At 38.5% G+C, this 21372-nt stretch overlaps 1 protein-coding gene across 1 annotated transcript in view; it reads left to right on the top strand.

Annotated features, from left to right (window-relative positions):
- SYCP1 (synaptonemal complex protein 1) overlaps nucleotides 1-21372 on the top strand; it is a 137515-nt gene that overhangs the window by 22709 nt on the left and 93434 nt on the right. Inside the window, exons 12-14 of the mRNA XM_040230971.1 lie at nucleotides 19028-19122; nucleotides 19655-19839; nucleotides 21165-21232. Coding sequence (XP_040086905.1) covers nucleotides 19028-19122; nucleotides 19655-19839; nucleotides 21165-21232 — 348 coding nt within the window. The remainder of the gene's footprint in view (nucleotides 1-19027; nucleotides 19123-19654; nucleotides 19840-21164; nucleotides 21233-21372) is intronic.

Genomic DNA, 21372 nt, shown 5'->3' with positions numbered 1-21372 from the left:
CTGGAGGAGGTTGCTATTTCCTTCTCCAGGGTAAGTAGACCATAGATGATTAAAAGTTCCCTAGACAGTGAATTGGAGGAGGGAGTGTAGGCGGAAGAAATGGCTTGTGCAAGTCTTAAAAGTGTGAAAATTAGGGTATATTTGAAGCACTGATTACTATGTGTTAGTATACTAGTGTAATATAAATATTAGTATATATCTTTAAGTCTATATCTTAAAGAACTCAGATAGATGAGACTGGAAAAAATGTTTGGATCAGATTATGAAGGATCTTTAGTGTCATGAAATATTTTAGACTGTCTTTTTGTTGAGTATTTTTCAAACTTGTTCAAGTAGTAAGGCACTTGAAAGGTGTGCACTTTGTGAAATACTGTGCTCCTTTCAGAACATCGTGGAGATCTTGTGGCATTTTTTCACTTTTCTCTTAAAAACATGGCAAAGAATTATTTAGTTCCTGTTAACCTATGCCTGCTCATTTTACCTTACTGTCATTACTGTGTCCTGTACTCCAGATACTGAAATTGTTTAACTTCTTTTACATTTTATGTTCTCCCTCTCTCACTGGCTTTTGGCTACTTCTACTAACCTAAATGAACCTTCTACCTCCTCTCCAAATCTATTGGCTAAATTCTGCTGAACTCCTTATTGTTAAGAGTGGCTTAAGCATTACTTGTATGTCTCCTGTTACCTTGAGTGTCTTGAGGGCAGTGTCTTACTAAATATCTTTGTAACTCTATACTGCCCAACATGTTGCTATACATATATATATAAAATAGAATTTTAATAGATGTTAAGATGAATTAATGTTTAATCTTATCATATAAACTGGAAACAACTTATTGGTAATAAATAACACTGTATGATTCTGCAGACTTATAGCCACTGAAATATATACATTTAAGTCACTTTTTATTGTTTCCCATCTATTTATCTATCTTCCACTTGGTTTTCTCTTTGTTTCAGCTTAGATATCTTCTACTGACCTGTTATTTAACCCTGCCTTCTACTGTGTCTAATTGCTTTTAAACTCATTTATTGAATTCTTAACTTTAATCATATTTCTTCCTTCTAAAATTTCCATTTAATTATTTTTCTAAAGATTCCATTTTTCTGGTTAACTTCTCTTTTAAAAGTGACATTTCATCCTTTTTGAATATATTAGTCATTGATATTTTATAGTTCTCTTTTTACTTCAACATCTAGTTAACATTTTGATCTGTTTTTTTTTTAAAAACACAGTAAAATATGTATAACATAAAATTTACTATCTTAATCATTTTTAAGTGTATGGCTCAGTGGCACAGATACATTCACATTGTTAGGCAGTCATCAGTAGTGTTTATCTCCAGAACTCTTCATCTTGCAAAATTGCTGTATCCATTAAGCAGTAACTTCCCATTTCCTCCTCCCCTCAGCCCTTGGTGACCTCCATTCTACTTTCTATTCCTTTTTAATCTTACTTTTTAGTGATTTGTCCTTACCTTTTGATGTGTCCAGTAATTTTTTGATTGAATTCCATACATTGTTATAAGAAAAGTTACAGGCACTGGCTGATGTTGTCTTCTGTTTGCTAGGGAGAAATTGGGCTGATTACTGTAATCCAATTAGAGGCTAGCTGAATGAAGGGAAATAGTCAAGTTGATGAGTTTTTTTTGAGTCTTCAATTTTGTTTATTCAGCTCTTTGAGACCCATAAAACTATGCTATTTTTAAAAATTTATTTATTTTTAATTGGAGGATAATTGCTTTGGAATATTGTATTGGTTTCTGCCATATATTAACATGAATCAATCATAGGTATATCCCCTTTCTCTTGGGGATGGGAGGTGGTTCCCACCTCTCTAGGTTGTCACATATATGCAGTCTATTTTAATCCCCTGGAAACAGCTCTCTGCTGGGACCAAGTCAGCATTTAAGCCTCTTGCTCATGCCTAGAATCAGTAGATGTCAACTAAATTTTGTCAGTTGACTTATTAGGACGTATCTGTTAAGAATCTTAGCCTCTTCAGTCCTTTTTGTTTAGATTTGTTTCTGTGTTTACTAGTTATTTTCAGCATGAAGGTTGGTCTGTTACCAACTATTTCATTCTCCCTGGAACTATCCATTTAAATTAATTATGATCAGCTAATTTTTATTTTTAATATTTTCTTCAGTTCAGTTCAGTCGCTCAGTTGTGTTTGACTCTTTGCAACCCCATTGACTGCAGCATGCCAGGCTTTCCTGTCCATCACCAACTACCGGAGCTTGCTCAAACTGATGTCTGTTGAGTTGATGGTGCCATCCAATTATCTTATCCTCTGTTGTCCCCTTCTCCTCTCGCCTTCAGTCTTTCCCAGCATCAAGGTCTTTTGCAGTGAGTCACTTCTTTGCATCAGGTGGCCAAAGTATTGGAGCTTCAGCTTCAACATCAGTCCTTCCAATGAATATTCGGGATTGATTTCCTTCTCCAACACCACAGTTCAAAACATCAGTTCTTCGGCACTTAGCTTTCTTTAGTCCAACTCTCCAGTAGTCCATACGTGACTACTGGAAAAACAATAGCTTTGACTAGACAGATCTTTGTTGGCAAAGTAATGTCTCTGCTTTTTAATATGCTGTCTAGGTTGATCATGGGAGAAGGCAATGGCACCCCACTCCAGTACTCTTGCCTGGAGAATCCCATGGACGGAGGAGCCTGGTGGGCTGCAGTCCATGGGGTTGTGAAGAATCGGACACGACTGAGTGACTTCCCTTTCACTTTTCACTTTCATGCGTTGGAGAAGGAAATGTCAACCCACTCCAGTGTTCTTGCCTGGAGAATCCCAGGGACGGGGGAGCCTAGTGAGCTGCCGTCTATGGGGTCACACAGAGTCGGACATGACTGAAGTGACTTAGCAGCAGCAGGTTGATCATAGCTTTTCTTCCAAGGAACAAGCATCTTTTAATTTCATGGCTGCAGTCACCATCTGCAGTGATTTTGGAACCCAAGAAAATAAAGTCTGTCACTGTTTCTATTGTTTCCCCATCTATTTGCCATGAAGTGATGAGACTGGATTCCATGATCTTAGTTTTCTGAATGTTGAATTTTAAGCCAACTTTTTCACTCTCTTCTTTCATTTTCATCAAGAAGCTCTACAGTTCTTTTTAGTTTTCTGCCATAAGTGTGGTGTCATTGGCATATCTGAGGTTATTGATATTTCTCCCAGCAGTCTTGATTCCAGCTTGTGCTTCATCCAGCCTGGCATTTCACATGATGTATGCTGCATATAAGTTAAACAAGCAGGGTGACAATATACAGCCTTGACGTACTCCTTTCTCGATTTGGAACCAGTCTGTTGTTCCATGTCCAGTTCTAACTATTGCTTCTTGACCTGCATACAGATTTCTCAGGAGGCAGGTGAGGTAGTCTGGTATTACCATCTCTTTTAAGATTTTTCCACAGTTTGTTGTGATCCACACAGTCAAGGGCTTTGGCGTAGTCAATGAAGCAGAAGTAGATGTTTTTCTGGATTTTCTTGCTTTTTCAATGATCCAGTGGATGTTGGCAATATGCTCTCTGGTTTCTCTGGCTTTTCTAAATCCAGCTGGAACATCTGGAAGTTCATGGTTCACATATGGTTGAAGCCTGGCTTGGAGAATTTTGAGCATTACTTTGCTAGCATGTGAGATGAGTACAATTGTGTGATAGTTTGAGCATTCTTTGGCATTGCCTTTCTTTGGGATTGGAATGAAACCTGACCTTTTCCAGTCCTGTGGCCACTGCTGAGTCTTTCAAATTTGCTGGCATATTGAGTGCAGCACTTTCACAGCATCGTCTTTTAGGATTTGAAATAGCCCAACTGGAATTCCATCACCTCCACTAGCTTTATTTGTAGTGATGCTTCCTAAGGCCCCACTTGACTTCGCATTCCACGATGTCTGGCTGTAGGTGAGTGATGACACCATCATGGTTATCTGGGTCATGAAGATCTTTTTTGTATAGTTCTTCTGTATTCTTGCCATCTCTTCTTAATATCTTCTGCTTCTGTTAAGTCCATACCATTTCTTTCCTTTATTTGGCCCATCTTTGCATGAAATGTTCCCTTGATATCTCTAATTTTCTTGAAGAGATCTCTAGTCTTTTCCATTCTATTGTTTTCCTCTATTTCTTTGCATTGATCACTGAGAAAGGCTTTCTTATCTCTCCTTGATACTCTTTGGAACTCTGCATTCAAATGGGCATGCCTTTCCTTTTCTCCTTTGCCTTTAGCTTCTCTTTTCTCAGCCATTTGTAAGGCCTCCTCAGATAGCTGTTTTGCATTTATTTTTCTTGGGGATGGTCTTGATCACTACCTTCTGTACAATGTCACTAACTTCTGTCCATAGTTCTTCAGGCACTCTCTCTATCAGATCTAATCCCTGGAATCTGTCAATTCCACTGTATAATCCTAAGGGATTTGACTTAGGTCATACAAAATGGTCTAGTGGTTTTCCTTACTTTTCTTCAGTTTAAGTCTGAATTTGGCAATATGGAGATAATTTTACAAGAAAATAATAATAATTTCTTGTTGTTACCTAATTTTTGTCACTTGCCAATAGTTGTCTACTAAAGAGTATCAGTGATCAGAGATTTAAGAAAAAAAATTTAAGGGGAGAAAATTTTGACTCTTCTTCTCTCTGTTTATTAAGAGTACTATACTTTTAAATAGGATTCTGTTTGGAGGGGGTTTGGATCTTTTTCATGAGGCTACATATCAGTTATACATGATTAAACCCATTACTTTTTTTCATTCTCTTATCAGTGTTGGCTTTTCTGCTTGTCTTAACATTCCGTTGTTCCTCTCCTTTCCAAACTTTGACTTGGAAACCCTTGCTCTTCATACATAGCATATAAATTTTTTTTCTTCCTCAACATATTTATGAAAGTTTTCTTTACCTTATTGCTTTAGCAAATTTGAGGTCTCTGCTTCCTTGCTGTTCTTTTGAATATAAGCTCTACATTGTCCTACAATACATGTATAATGGAGTTAGAAGGCAGTTGGAAACTTTCTTTTGGATGTATATTAGCACTTTCAAATCATTACTCATTAATTTATTCATTCAACTTTTATTAACCTCCCTTCTGTTCTATGCCAGGCACAAAGCTAGTTATGGGGAATGCAGTTGCTTATTATTGCATCCTTGCTTTCTGGAAAAGAATTCTGTTTCCAATATATCAAGGAGTTTTGTAATGAATGGATACTGACTCAATAGCCACAAAAATATCAATAAAAATCAAATACTTTTTAGGGGGCATATATTGAGATGCCATATTTTTTCCTTCATTAGTGATTAGTTTTTAATGTTATTTTCTAATGTTAAACCTACTTTTCTAATGTTAACTTTTTATCTCTGATTATAAATCTACTTTTATTATTATTTTTATATGTTGTGGACAGGATCTGATGTGAACATGAATCATGTCTCTTCCCAGTGTGTGCTGGCAACTATCACCTTGCTAAGAGGTTGGGTTGGAAATGGAAGGACTAGAGCCACAGTCAAGTGTGAGCCAGGGCTTCTTTTCTCAGTGGCCAACATTACCCTGTTGGAGGCAGGGTCAGGTCTCCACTTGCTCACACAGAAGCTCTAAGAGTTGAGTCTGAGCCATCTTTGTTCGTTCTAGGTGTGTGCTCTCTTCCCTCCCAGCACTGGCACCATTACCTCATGTGGAGCAGTTCTGGAGCAAGAGGGGGCAGTGCAGGTGCTTGATGTTGGTCTGAGTGTGGATCGTGGCATCCCTGATTACAAAGAGTCTGGACTGCTTTTAATGCACTGCCTCTGTGAGTACCATTAATAGCTGCCCCTGCCTCTTCAGACGCTGTTCTGGGTCTGAACTGCCTTTGCAACCCTCACCCTAGTTTGGAGTTGGGCTGCAGAGCTGGCAGGCATGGCTGATGTGGGTCTGGGTGCAGGCTATGGTGGTGTCAGCTGTAGTCAGAATCTGGTACTACTTCTGACACATGGCTACTGTAAGCGCTGGTAATGGATGCACCTCCCTATTCAGATGCTGTTTTGTGTCTGCGCTGGTATAGTTCCTCACAACTGAGCAATGTCCTTAGACACAGCAACTCTTTCCCTAGTGTGGAGTTGTGTTGCAAAGCACACAAGGCCTGAGCAATCACTTGGCTCAGACTGGGTGGCACACTGTGGAAGTTACGGGAAACAGGCTAGAGTCCAGTGCAATTCAATTTGCTTTCTCTGCCTTGTTTCAGGAGTATGAAAATGTTGCACCTTTCTTCATGATTTGAATGTAGGTTTCTTACAGCCCCCTTGTTAGTCTCACTTGTTTTCTAACCAGTTTAGGTGACTTGTCTTCCTACTTTTGGACTTGAGGGCTAATATACACAAAATGTGATTTGAACTGCTCATCTCTCAAGGAGGATTCCCTTCTTCCATGTTGCCTCATGGTGCAGAGGTCCTGATCTGATTGCTTCTCTTTTCTTCCTACCGGATTCCATCGTACAGCTTTGGATGTACAAGGAAAAAAATGGATGCCATTTTTAGGAAAAAAAAAAATGGATGCCATTTTTTCACTTAGTTTTCAGTGAGTATCATTCTGCATATAGATGTATTTTTGATGTGTTCTTGGTGGGGAGGTAAGTTTCGTGTCCTCCTGCTCTTATCATTTTGATCTTGATCCCTCCCCTTAATTCTTAGATCTTTAATTTGGGCCCTATTCTTTCTGCCTTGAAGAGAGATACTTAGAATATCCTTTAGTGAAAATATGTTTGTGATGATCTGTCTCTTATTTGTCTGAACATTTGTTTGTTCATTCTCATCTGAAAGGATTTTTTTGTTTTGTATATATTTCTGGTTGGTGCACTGTATATTAAAACCATTTTGTTTCAGCACACTGAAGGTAGTATTTGCTTTCGTTTGGTTTCCTTTGTATCACTTGTCAAACTAACTGTTGAACCTTTGAAGGTAAAGTTATCCTTCCCCTCTCTTGGTTTTTTTAAGATTTGCTTTGTTTTTGACATTTTAGCATTTTCAGTATATGATATATACTTAATTTTATTTTGTAGTTTCTTAAATCTATAAATTAATGTCTTTTATTATTGCTTTTCTTCAGACATTATATTTGTTCTAGTCTCTGTTTCCTCTCCTTTTTGAAATTTGAATAAAACTCATTCTAATTTTTTCCGTCTTCTGTGACTGTTAATTTCTTTTCTATCTTTTCACAGTTTTGCCTTTCTGTGCCTTATTCTAGATGATTTCATTGACCCATCTTGTCATTCACTAATACTGTTTTTGTTTCTTATCCACTGTGAACTCTTTCAGTTTTAGTTATTAGATGTTTATTGTGATGTTATTCTTATTTTTCAGATCTGCTATTCTACTTTATGTAATTTTGTTTCTTATTTAATTTAAGCTTTTTATTCTTTAATTATACTAAGAATAGCTATTTATAGTTTATTTCTGATAATTCTTTATCTAAATATTTATCTTTTTTTCTGATAAATTTTAGTCCAGATTTTGTTTTATTTATTTAGCCTATTTCACTGGGGACCTTTTTGTCTTTGACTACATTTTTTAAAAATTATGTCGGAGTATAGGAAATGGCAACCCACTCCAGTGTTCTTGCCTGGAGAATCCCAGGGACAGGGGGAGCCTGGTAGGCTGCCGTCTCTGGGGTCACACAGAGACGGACGCGACTGAAGTGACTTAGGAGGATAGTTGCTTTACAGCATTGTGTTATTTTCTACTGTAGAGCAAAGTGAATCAGCCATATGTGTGCATAATCTCCTCTTTTTTGGATTTCCTTCCTATATAGGCCACTTGAGAGCACTGAATAGAGTTACCTGGCCTGTACAGTAGGTTCTCATTAGTATATATTTTATACATAGTTGACTACATGTTTATTATTTTTCTTGAAAATTTTTTTTCAAGAAAAACTTTCTCTTATTAGTATAATAAGGCCTGCCTGTTTGTAGGTAGTTTAGCTTCCTCTTTGGAGGATTCTCATTTGCTTTTACCATGTGCATGGTGGCTCTACCCATCTTAAGTAAGTTTCATGGCTTGGGATTAACTGGACCACTCAGGTGATGTAAACCTGTGCTGCAGATTTGCTTGAGGGTTCATTTATTTTTGCTTCATCCATATATAATGATTGTCTTAGCTTACTGTACAAATCTGCATTTAAAATCAAACCCCACACCTGTCAGAGATGCTCAGAAGCCTCAAACAAATCCTTGTGTGCACCAGGACCCAGAGACCCCACAGAGACTGAGCCAGACCTGCCTTTGAGTGTTTGAGTGTCTCCTGCAGAGGCACAGGTCAGCAGTGGCCTGCTGTGGGGACAGGGGCTCTGGCTGTAGCAGACCTTGGAGCCATGGTGTGTGGCATGAGTTCTTTTGGAGGAGATCGCCATTAGCCCCACCATAGAGCCACCAAGCAGATAATCCACAAACTGGAGAAAAATTATACCAAAGAAGTTCTCCAACTGTTGAAATGTTCTAGGGACCATAAAAGATTCCCCAACCTGGAAGTCTGGCAAAGGGACTGAGAACCCCCAGGGAATTTGACTTTGAAGGCCAGTGGGATTTGATTATAGAACTTCCACAGGACTGGGGAAACAGACTCTTGGAGGGCACAAACAAAACCTTGTGTGTGCACAAGGACCCAGGAAAAAGGAGCAGTGACCGCACAAGAGACTGAGCCAGACTTGACTGTGAGTTTCCAGGAGTCTCAGGCAGAGGCATGGGTTGACAGTGGCCTGCAGTGGAGTCAGGGGCACTGACTATAACAGTCCTGGGAGCTGGTGTGTTAGCATAAGTCTTTTTGAAGGAGGTCGCCATTACCATCATTACTCCTACCATAGTTTGGCTTCAGGCCAAACTACAGGGAGAGAACACAGCTCCGCCCATCAACAGAAAATTGGGTTAAAGATTTACTGAGCATGGCCCCGCCCATCAGAGCAAGATCCAGATTGCCTCACAACCAGTCCCTCCCATCAGGAAACTTCTATAGGCCCCTTATCCTTATCCATCAGAGGGCAGATGGAATGAAAACCACAATCACAGAAAACCAAGCAGACTAATCATATGGATTACAGTCTTGTCTAACTCAAAGAAGCTATGAGCCAAGCTGTGTAGGGCTACCCAAGACAGACAGATCATGGTGGAGAGTTCTGACAAAACGTGGTCCACTGGAGAAGGGAATGGAAAACCACTTCAGTATTCTTGCCTTGAGAAATCCATTAACCGTATGAAAAGGCAAAAAGATATGACACTGAAAGGTTAACTCCCCAGGTTGGTTGCTGCCCAATATGCTACTGGAGAAGAGTAGAGAAATAGCTCCAGAAAGAATAAAGAGGCTGAACCAAAGTGAAAACAAAGCCCAGTTCTGGATGTGACTGATGATGGGAGTAAAGTTCAGTGCTGTAAAGAACAATAGTATATAGGAACCTGGAATGGTAGGTCCATGAATCAAGGTAAATTGGAAGTGGTCAAACAGGCAATGAATAGAGTGAACATCAACATTTTAGGAATCAGTAAACTAAAATGGGCTGGAATGAGCGAATTAATTCAGATGACCATTATATCTACTACTGTGTGCAAGAAACCCTTAGAAGAAATGGAGTAACCCTCATAGTCAACAAAAGAGTCTGAAATGCAGTATTGGGTGCAGTCTCAAAAATGACAGAATGATCTCTGTTTGTTTCCAAGGCAAACCATTCAATATCACAGTAATCCAAGTCTATGCCCCAGTCACTAATGCCAAAGAAGCTGAAGTTGAACGGTTCTGTGATGACCTACAAGACCTTCTAGAACTAACACCAAGCAGAAAACGTGTCCTTTTCATCATAGGGGACTGGAATGCAAAAGCAGGAAGTCAAGAGATAACCTGGAGTAACAGGCAAGTTTGGCCTTGGAGTACAAAATGAAGCAGGGCAAAGGCTAACGGAGTTTTGCCAAGAGAACAGACTGGTCATAGCAAAGACTCTCTTCCATGAACACAAGAGATGACTCTACACATGGACATCACCAGATGGTCAGTACTGAAATCAGATTGATTATATTTGCAGTTGAAGATGGAGAAGCTACAGTAAGCAAAAACAAGACCGAGAGCTGACTGTGGCTCAGATCGTGAACTCCTTATTGAAAAATTCAGACTTATATTGAAGAAAGTACTGAAAACCACTAGGCCATTCAGGTATGACCTAAATCAAAACCCTTATTATTATACAGTGGAAGTGACAAACAGATTCCAGGGATTAGATCTGATGGTGTGTCTGAAGAAATATGGACAGAGGTTTGTAATGTTATATAGGAAGTGGTGGTTAAAACCATCTCTAAGAAAAAGAAATGAAAAAAGGCTGAGGAGGGCTTACAGATAGCTGAGGAAAGAAGAGAAGTGAAAGGCAAAGAAGAAAAGGAAAGATATATCCATCTAAATGCAGAGTTCTAATGAATAGAAAGAAGAGATAAGAAAGCCTTCCTAAGTTATCAGTGCAAAGAAATGGAAGAAAACAGTAGAATGGAAAACATTAGAGGTAGGAAAGACTCTTCAGGAACATTAGAGATACCGAGGGAATATTTCATGCAAAGATGAGCATGATAAAGGACAGAAATGGTATGGACCTAACAGAAACAGAAGATATTAAGAAGTGGTGGGAAGAATATACCAATAAGATCTTATGACCCAGATAACCATGATGATGTGATCACTCACCTAGAGCCAGACATTTTGGAATGTGAAGTCAAGTGGGCCATCACTACAAACAAAGCTAGTGGAGGTGATGGAATTCCAGTTGAGCTATTTCAAATCCTAAAAGATGATGCTGTGAAAGTGCTGCACTCAGTATGCCAGCAAATTTAGAAAACTCAGTAGTGGCCACCGGACTGGAAAAGGTCAGTTTTCATTCCAATCCCAAAGAAAGGCAATGCCAAAGAATGTTCAGACTACTGTATAATTACAGTCATCTCACACGCTAGCAAAGTAATGCTCAAAGTTCTCCAAGTTAGGTTTCAACAGTACATGAACCGAGAATTTCCAGATGTTCAAGCTGGATTTAGAAAGGCAGAGAAGCCAGAGATCAAATTGCCAACATCCACTGGATCATAGAAAAGCAATGGAATTCCAGAAAATCATCTGCTTCATTGACTATGCTAAAGCCTTTGACTGTTGGATCACAACAAATTCTTAAAGAGATGGGAATACCAGACCACCTTACCTGCCTTCTGAGAAATCTGTATACAGGTCCAGAAGCAACGGTTAGAACTGGACATGGAACAATGGACTGGTTCCAAATTGGGAAAGGAGTACATCAAGGCTTATATTGTCATCCTGCTTATTTAACTTCTATGCAGAGTACATCATGCGAAATGCTGGGCTGGATGAAGCGCAAGCTGGAATCAAGATTGTTGGGAGAAATACCAATAACCTCAAATATGCAGATGACATCACCCTTATGGTAGAAATTGAAGAGGAACTAAAGAACCTCTTGATGAAGGTGAAAGAGGAGTGTGAAAAAGCTGGCTTAAAACTCAACATTCAAAAAACTAAGATTATGATACCCAGTCTCATCACTTCATGGCAGATAGATGGGCAATCAATGGATACAGTGAGACTTTATTTTCTTGCTTCAAAATCACTGCAGATGGTGACTGCAGCCATGAAATTAAAAGACGCTTGCTCCTTGGAAGAAAGCTATGACCAACCTAGACAGCATATTAAAAAGCAGAGCTTTACTTTGCCCAGAAAGATCCATATAGTCAAAGCTATGGTTTTTCCAGTAGTCATGTATGGATGTGAGAGTTGGACCATGAAAAAAGCTGAATGCCGAAGAATTGATGCTTTTGAACTGTGGTGTTGGAGAAGACTCTTGAGAGTCCCTTGAACTGCAGGGAGATCAAACCAGTCAATCCTAAAGGAAATCAGTTTTGAATATTCATTGGAAGGACTGATGCTGAAATCTCAATACTTTGGCCACCTGATGTGAAGAACTGACTCATTTGGAGGGACCCAGAAGCTCAGAAAGATTGAAGGCAGGAGTAGAAGGGGACAACAGAGGATTTGATGGTTGGATGGACTCATGACTCGATGAACATGAGTTTGAGCAGGTTCCGGATTTGCTAATGAACAGGGAAGCCTGGCGTGGTGCAGTCCACAGGGTTGTAAAGAGTAGGACACGACTGAGCGACTGAACTGAACTTATTGTACAAGTTTAATTCTTGAACTTCTTACCTTATACAGTCTTTGAGTTTCCATATTTTTTTCTCACTTCATCATAATTTCAGATCAAAATCCAGCTTTGCCAGGACTTGTGAATTCCTTGAGTCAAAAGCAGTTTTTGTGCTTATGTTATTTCTCCAAGTTTCTATTTTGCCTTCACTTTGTGACCGTTAATTTCATTATTTTTTCAGGAGTTTAATGATTTTAATGTTCTTAATATTTGATCCTGTATTTTTTATTCCCTTTTAGAGGTGTGTTTGTTTAAAATGACATACCTCACTATTACTCCAATAGAATTTTCAGTTTCAATTTTATATGTCATTTTTACATAAGTTTTAGTTTTTGGATATCTTCCTTATTTCTTTTACCTTTTTTTTGTTTTTAATTAAAAAAAAATCTTTTGGCTGTGTTGCATAGCATGTGGGATCTTCGTTCTCTGATCTGGGATTGAGCCTGTGTCTTTGCATTGGAAGCATGGAGTCTTAACCACTGGACAACTGGCGAAATCCCTTCTTTTAGTTTTTAAAAATGATACACAATCCTTTTTATTTTTTTAATCCAGTAATTACAGCCGGTAATCCTAACATCTGAAATCTTGCAATCAGGTCAAAGTTTGTCTTTTTTCTGCTGACTTTTCTTGTAGTAGTATTGTGTTTACTCTTGTGGTTTTGATTGTGAAGTCCTATAATTTCATCTGTGGAAATTCTTTAAGGGCTGAGTTGGAGGTATATTTTTATAGAGAAAATTTACTTTTATAGCTTCCAGGATTCTGGGGGACCTTAGAGGAACTTCAAATTAAGTTTTGGCTTAGAGATTTTTAGTATTTTTAAGCAGCATATATTCTGTTCCCACATTCCTAACTACTAGTTTGTGATTATGATTTCACAGAGGAGCCACTTACTAATAGACCATTGTAAATAGTATTGTAATAGATAGTCTTTAGTATCATTTCCCTCTCTCCAGATATTCTTTTCCTAGAATGGAGCACTAACCCCTTCATTTCTACACAGATTTTGAGATTGGAAGTTTTAAAAAATATAAGTCTGAAACATTATTCTGTTGCTTGACATCCTTTATTGTTTTTCATGACTTAGAAAACATATACTTCTGAGCAAGTTATGTGAATCCTATTATGACTGTCATTATTTTTCAAATCATATCTAATAGCAGATATTATGATTTCTCTCTTGTACTTGTTTCATGCTGATGAAATACATTTCTAGACTTCAGAATGTTTATCCTATCTCTCTGTTTTTTGACTTTGTATATGCTCTTTTGGATCTCTTGTGATTTTCTTTCCTCCCTCAGCTCCCGCTACTCTTGTTAATTGTTACTGGCTTTCAAATATTTTAACTCAGCTGTCACTTTCTGGAAGCCTCCGTTGAACTTTCCCTCTCCTATGTCTGTCTCCCCTTACTTCTAACACTTATTGGTCTTATTAGGCTTAGGTACCACCTCTGTATTTATTCCCAGAATTGCTCATGAGTACTCATCAGCACTTATTTTTGATTATTTGTCTGCTTGCCCAGTAGTTCCAGTTTCTGTATACATCACATCATCATCACCATAATCATAATAGTATTTAACATTTTACTATATGGTAGACACTGTGATTAAATGTTTTAAGTTGCATTATCTTGTATAATCCTAATAGAAACTCGATGAAATATCATTAACTGTCATTTTCCATGTGGGAAAAGTAGGGAGCAGTTGGTTAACTATCATGCCCATGTGTAGGTAGCTAGTAAAAGGAAATAGAATAATTTGAACCCAGGGATGAGCATGAGCATCTTATTGTTTGTGTTTTTATGAGATTTAAAAGTGAATGCACATAGATAAAGCATAAAAATAGCACCCGACACTTAGGATTTAGTAAATATTAGCTATGAAGTGAAGGTATTTGCTTTTTTTCATAGTATCTGAATAAGTAAATGCAACAATTTAGAAAAATGTAAAATCAGAATAGTAAATGATAAACTCATAAACAATTTCACCATTAGGAGATAAATTGCTTTTGAACTTTTTGTGTGTTCTTTCCATTCACAGATTGACTAGTTTTCTGTGAGTATGGTTTCAGTGTGTCTGCCCTCTGCTGCCCTCTTGCAACACTTACCATCTTACTTGGGTTTCTCTTACCTTGGCATGGGGTATCTCTTCACGGCTGCTCCAGCAAAGCACAGCCGCTGCTCCTTACCTTGGACGAGGGGTATCTCCTTACTGCCATCGTTCCTGACCTTCAACGTGGGATAGCTCCTCTAGGCCCTCCTGTGCTGCGCAGCCTAGTCAATCTTATCACACTAGGACCACAGCCTTGTCTAACTCAATGAAACCAAGCCATGCCTACGGTGCAACCCAAGACGGGCAGGTCATGGTGGAGAGGCCTGACAGAATGTGGTCCACTGGAGAAGGGAATGGCAAGCCACTTCAGTATTCTTGCCTTGAGAACCCCATGAACAGTATGAAAAGGCAAAATGATAGGATACCAAAAGAGAAACTCCCCATGTCATTAGGTGCCCATTATGCTACTGGAGATCAGTGGAGAAATAACTCCAGAAAGAATGAAGGGATGGAGCCAAAGCAAAAACAATACCCAGTTGTGGATGTGACTGGTGATAGAAGCAAGATCCGATGCTGTAAAGAGCAATATTGCATAGGAACCTGGAATGTCAGGTCCATGAATCAAGGCAAATTGGAAGTGGTCAAACAAGAGATGGCAAGAGTGAACATTGACATTCTAGGAATCAGTGAACTAAAATGGACTGGAATGGGTGAATTTAACTCAGATGACCATTACATCTACTACTGCGGGCAGGAATCCCTCAGAAGAAATGGAGTAGCCATCATGGTCAACAAAAGAGTTCAAAATGCAGTACTTGGATACAATCTCAAAAACGACAGAATGATCTCTGTTCGTCTCCAAGGCAAACCATTCAATATCACAGTTATCCAAGTCTATGCCCCAACCAGTAACGCTGAAGAAACTGAAGTTGAACCGTTTTATGAAGACCTACAAGATCTTTTAGAACTAACACCCCAAAAAGCTGTCCTTTTCATTATAGGGGACTGGAATGCAAGGTAGAAAGTCAAGAAACACCTGGAGTAACAGGCAAACTTGGCCTTGGAATGCAGAATGAAGCAGGGCAAAGACTAATAGAGTTTTGCCAAGAAAATGTACTGGTCATAGCAAACACCCTTTTCCAACAACACAAGAGAAGACTCTGCACATGGACATCACCAGATGGTCAACACTGAAATCAGATTGATTATATTCTTTGCAGCCAAAGATGGAGAAGCTCTATACAATCAACAAAAACAAGACCAGGAGCTGACTGTGGCTCAGATCATGAACTCCTTATTGCCAAATTCAGACTCAAATTGAAGAAAGTAGGGAAAATTGCTAGACCATTCAGGTATGAGCTAAATCAAATCCCTTATGATTATACAGTGGAAGTGAGAAATAGATTTAAGGGTCTAGATCTGATAGATAGAGTGCCTGATGAACTATGGAATGAGGTTCATGACATTGTACAGGAGACAGGGATCAAGACCATCCCCATGGAAAAGAAATGCAAAAAAGCAAAATGGCTGTCTGGGGAGGCCTTCCAAATAGCTGTGAAAAGAAGAAAGGGGAAAAGCAAAGGAGAAAAGGAAAGATATAAGCATCTGAATGCAGAGTTCCAAAGAATAGCAAGAAGAGATAAGAAAGCATTCTTCAGCGATCAATGCAAAGAAATAGTGGAAAACAACAGAATGGGAAAGACTAGAGATCTCTTCAAGAAAATCAGAGATACCAAGGGAACATTTCATGCAAAGATGGGCACAATAAAGGACAGAAATGGTATGGACCTAACAGAAGCAGAAGATATTAAGAAGAGGTGGCAAGAATACACGGAAGAACTGTACAAAAAAGATCTTCATGACCCAGATAATCATCATGGTGTGATCACTAATCTAGAGCCAGACATCTTGGAATGTGAAGTCAAGTGGGCCTTAGAAAGCATCACTATGAACAAAGCTAGTGGAGGTGATGGAATTCCAGTGGAGCTGTTTCAAATCCTGAAAGATGATGCTGTGAAAGTGCTGCACTCAATATGCCAGCAAATTTGGAAGACTCAGCAGTGGCCACAGGACTGGAAAAGGTCAGGTTTCATTCCAATTCCAAAGAAAGTCAATGCCAAAGAATGCTCAAACTACCGCACAATTGCACTCATCTCACATGCTAGTAAAGTAATGCTCAAAATTCTCCAAGCCAGGCTTCAGCAATACATGAACCGTGAACTCCCTGATGTTCAAGCTGGTTTTGGAAAAGGCAGAGGAACCAGAGATCAAATTGCCAACATCCGCTGGATCATGGAAAAAGCAAGAGAGTTCCAGAAAAACATCTATTTCTGCTTCATTGACTATGCCAAAGCCTTTGACTGTGTGGATCACAATAAACTGTGGAAAATTCTGAAAGAGATGGAAATACCAGACCACCTGACCTGCCTCTTGAGAAATCTGTATGCAGGTGAGGAAGGAACAGTTAGAACTGGACATGGAACAACAGACTGGTTCCAAATAGGAGAAGGAGTACATTAAGGCTGTGTATTGTCACTTTGCTTATTTAACTTCTATGCAGAGTACATCATGAGAAACGCTGGACTGGAAGAATCAAGCTGGAATCAAGATTGCTGGGAGAAATATCAATAACCTCAGATATGCAGATAACACCACCCTTATGGAAGAAAGTGAAGAGGAGCTAAAAAGCCTCTTGATGAAAGTGAAAGAGGAGAGTGAAAAAGTTGGCTTAAAGCTCAACATTCAGAAAATGAAGATCATGGCATCTGGTCCCATCACTTCATGGGAAATAGTTGGGGAAACAGTAGAAACAGTGTCAGACTTTATTTTTTGGGGCTCCAAAATCACTGCAGATGGTGACTGCAGCCATGAAATTAAAAGACACTTACTCCTTGGAAGAAAAGTTATGACCAACCTAGATAGTATATTCAAAAGCAGAGACATTACTTTGCCGACTAAGGTCCATCTAGTCAAGGCTATGGTTTTTCCTGTGGTCATGTATGGATGTGAGAGTTGGACTGTGAAGAAAGCTGAGCGCCGAAGAATTGATGCTTTTGAACTGTGGTGTTGGAGAAGACTCTTGAGAGTCCCTTGGACTGCAAGGAGATCCAACCAGTCCATTCTGAAGGAGTTCAACTCCGGGATTTCTTTGGAAGGAATGATGCTAAGGCTGAAGCTCCAGTACTTTGGCCACCTCATGCAAAGAGTTGACTCATTGGAAAAGACTCTGATGCTGGGAGGGATTGGGGGCAGGAGAAGAAGGGGACGACATAGCATGAAATGGCTGGATGGCATCACGGACTCGATGGACGTGAGTCTGAGTGAACTCTGGGAGTTGGTGATGGACAGGGAGGCCTGGTTGCTGCGATTCATGGGGTTGCAAAGAGTCGGACATGACTGAGCGACTGAACTGAACTGAACTTCCTTTCCCATGTACTATTTATATAAATGCTGTTTTTAACTTGCCCTTTTTATTCTATATTTTATGGATGTCCAAATTAGTAATAAATAAATAGCTATATCATCATTTACAGTGGCTACATGGTATATCATTTTATCACCATAGTCTAATCTGTTTCCTTTTGAATATTAAGGTTGTTTCCTAATACATGTGTGAGTGATTGAGTGAGTGATAGTCACTCAGTCATGTGCTAGTCTTTGTGACTCCATGGACTGTAGCCCATGGGGCTCCTCTGTCCATGTATTTCTTCAGGCAAGAGTACTAGAGTGGTAGCCATTCCCTTTTCCAGGGGATCTTCCCAACCTAGGGATTGAGCTCGGATCTCCTGCATTGCAAGCAGATTCCTTACAGTCTGAGCCACTAGGGAAGTGCTTCCAGTGCTTCAGTTCAGTTCAGTTCAGTCGCTCAGTTGTGTCTGACTCTTTGCGACCCCATGAATTGCAGCATGCCAGGCCTCCCTGTCCATCACCAACTCCCGGAGTTCACTCAGACTCATGTCCATCGAGTCCGTGATGCCATCCAGCCATCTCATCCTCTGTTGTCCCCTTCTCCTGCCCCCAATCTCTCCCAGCATCAGAGTCTTTTCCAGTGAGTCAGCTCTTCGCATGAGGTGGCCAAAGTACTGGAGTTTCAGCCTTAGCATCATTCCTTTCAAAGAAATTCCAGGGTTGAACTCCTTCAGAATGGACTGGTTGGATCTCCTTGCAGTCCAAAGGACTCTCAAGAGTCTTCTCCAACACCACAGTTCAAAAGCATCAATTCTTCGGCGCTCAGCTTTCTTCACAGTCCAACTCTCACATCCATACATGACCACAGGAAAAACCATAGCCTTGACTAGACGGATCTTAGTCGGCAAAGTAATGTCTCTGCTTTTGAATATGCTGTCTAGGTTGGTCATAACTTTTCTCCCAAGGAGTAGGCATCTTTTAAATTTCATGGCTGCAGTCACCATCTGCAGTGATTTTAGAGCCCCCCAAAATAAAGTCTGACACTGTTTCTACTGTTTCCCCATCTATTTCCCATGAAGTGATGGGACCAGATGCCATGATCTTCGTTTTCTGAGTGAAGAGGAACTAAAAAGCCTCTTCCAGTGCTTAGCTGTTACTAAAAAATGTAGCACTAAAACCCCTATATGTTCACCTTTGAATGCTTGGGCAATAACAATTTTGATGGTCAACAAAAGTTGATGATGACCAGTATTAGTGAATCTATATTTGCATAATTCTCCCTCATTTTGGAGTATGTAATGTAGGAAAAAATAATTGTTGCAAATAATTTGTTTCCTTGGTTTGTATTTTCTATTAAGTAAATATCTATTTACAACTTTCTCTTTTAGAATTACAGCATGAAAACTTAAAGGAATCAAATGAGAAGCAGGATCATTTGACATCAGAACTAGAAGATATTAAAATGTCTTTGGAAAGAAGTGTGGTATGATTTAAAAATGATTAATTTCTAGTAACTCTCAACACTATCAATCAGTCAACAAATATTTATTGAATGCTAATAGTATGTACAAGGCCTTGAAGCTTTAAATAGAGAATATAGAATCTCTAAGTGCTTGTAGTTTAATAGAGACATTTGATAAAAACACATCAAAAGTTTAACTAAAATGCAAGACTATACTAGGTATCAACATGATTCAGGCAAAAATTCTACAATATTTCTAAGAATTGAAAGAACACTATGGACTGGATTGGTTAGGAAGATTCCATGGATAGGCTGACTATAAATGGGCTCTGGAGCAATGGTGAATTGGAATGAGCAGTGGTTGGGGCACTCCAGATTGGTCAGTGTGGAGTAGAAGAGGGTGAGATGGTAAGGAGAGACTGGGGTTAGAGGGGTGATGGGGTGCAGGTAAGGGGTGAGAGGCAGCAAATTACAGAAAGCAGGTGAATTCAGCTTTTTTTTTTCTTCTTAAGCTCTTGGTTCATAGCTTTTGTTTGTATTTTATTTCATTTAGAATGCTCAAATGGCTTTAGAGGAAGATTTGCAGATAGCAACCAAAAATATATATCAACTCACTGAAGAAAAAGAAGCTCAAATGGAAGAATTTAATAAAGCTAAAGCTGCCCATTCATCTGTGGTTACTGAACTTAAAACTACTATCTGCAACTTGAAAAAATTATTGACAACAGAACAGCAAAGGTAAAGTTACTGCTTATTTAGCTGAATAAAAAACAATTTACTTCTAATATTCAGTGCCATTTTCTATTCATTGTCAACTGACTTGTAATTCCTATAATAACTGTAACCAAGTATCTTTTTGTATATAAATTGGGAACACATTTAAAGAATTTGTATTGGGTAGGCAGGTATCCTAGGAAAAGAGAGAAGGTATTCTCTAGGATAGTTCCTGTGCATGCTTTTCATAGAGTTAAGCAATATAGATAAGCTTCTTCCCAACCCAGGAATCGAACCTGGGTCTCCCTCATTGCAGGCAGACACTTTACCATCTGAGCCACCAGGAAAGTCTTAAGCAATATAGATAAGCTCATAAGGACTGATGCAGTGATATGACATATTTAGTTAAACTGTGGGTTATTATATAAAAATAACTTCCTAGGTTGTTGATTATCTTACTGGGGTCTGTAACTTTCATTCTGTTATATAAATTTAGCAATTAGCCTGGTCCAGAGTAGGTACTCAGACATTTTAAATGAATCAATGAATATGGTTAGATATATATATATAATATTGATTTGTATTTAATTTAAATTGTTTTTCTAAAACTTGAGTTGAAAACCTCATCTGTTTTTTGCTACTTTGTATTAAGGAAATGTTTATACAAAGTTGTGTTATGAGGCCTACATAGTTATTTTTGACCCATTAGTATAAGGGTTAATTAAGTCTGGAGGAGGAATGGAGGATGAAAGAACAAGCTTCTCTATGAAGTCTTGACCTGGGCCTAGCAGAGTTTCTTCTCTACTGCTTATGTATGGTGAGGGAAGAAAAGCTAGATTTTCTGGTCCATTTACTCTTGTGTATTCTTGATTGACCTATCCAGGTGATTTTCAGATTTTAAGTGACCTTATATATCATTTGTCTTATAGATAAGGAAATGGAAAACTAGAAGAGTTAAGTGAATTTTGTAATTCTCATATTTATATTGTTCCTAAGGCAGAATTCAGTATAAGTTTAGTTATATACTCAATCTGTTTCAAAGTTCTGGGATGTATTAATTTGATTATCATCAATAGCTAAGAGATAAATCATGATGATAAGCTGTGAAGTTTTACGTAGATTTAATTAATATACAACTATGTATGTATATTAGTGTAATATCTTATTTTAACATGTTACAGTATCCAGCCAAAGTAGATTGTTAAGAAATGTGTAATAATTGAATGAATGAATCTATAATAAACTATGTTGTTGCTAAATTGCACCAGTTTTAATTACTAGATGAATTATGACTAAAAAAATTTTTACATTGATTTTACATTTTACATTGAACTAATATGTTTTACAAGATTGGAAAAAAGTGAAGATGAATTGAAAGTACTTACCATGAAACTTCAGAAGAAATCAAGTGAACTGGGTAAGTTTTAGAGAATAACATATGTACCTGATAATATTAGCCAATTTTAAAACCATCAACATTATTTCAGAATAAAATATAGTTTCTCCTCTGTCATTTACCAATAGTGATTATTTGATAACTATTAATTTGATTTTTGA

The sequence above is a fragment of the Oryx dammah genome, unplaced genomic scaffold (genome assembly GCF_014754425.2).
Source record: "Oryx dammah isolate SB20612 unplaced genomic scaffold, SCBI_Odam_1.1 HiC_scaffold_28, whole genome shotgun sequence".
In the NCBI taxonomy this organism is placed as follows: Eukaryota; Metazoa; Chordata; class Mammalia; order Artiodactyla; family Bovidae; genus Oryx; species Oryx dammah.
The sequence above is the reverse complement of the archived record's forward strand: the minus strand, read 5'-3'. Positions and strand labels throughout refer to the sequence as shown.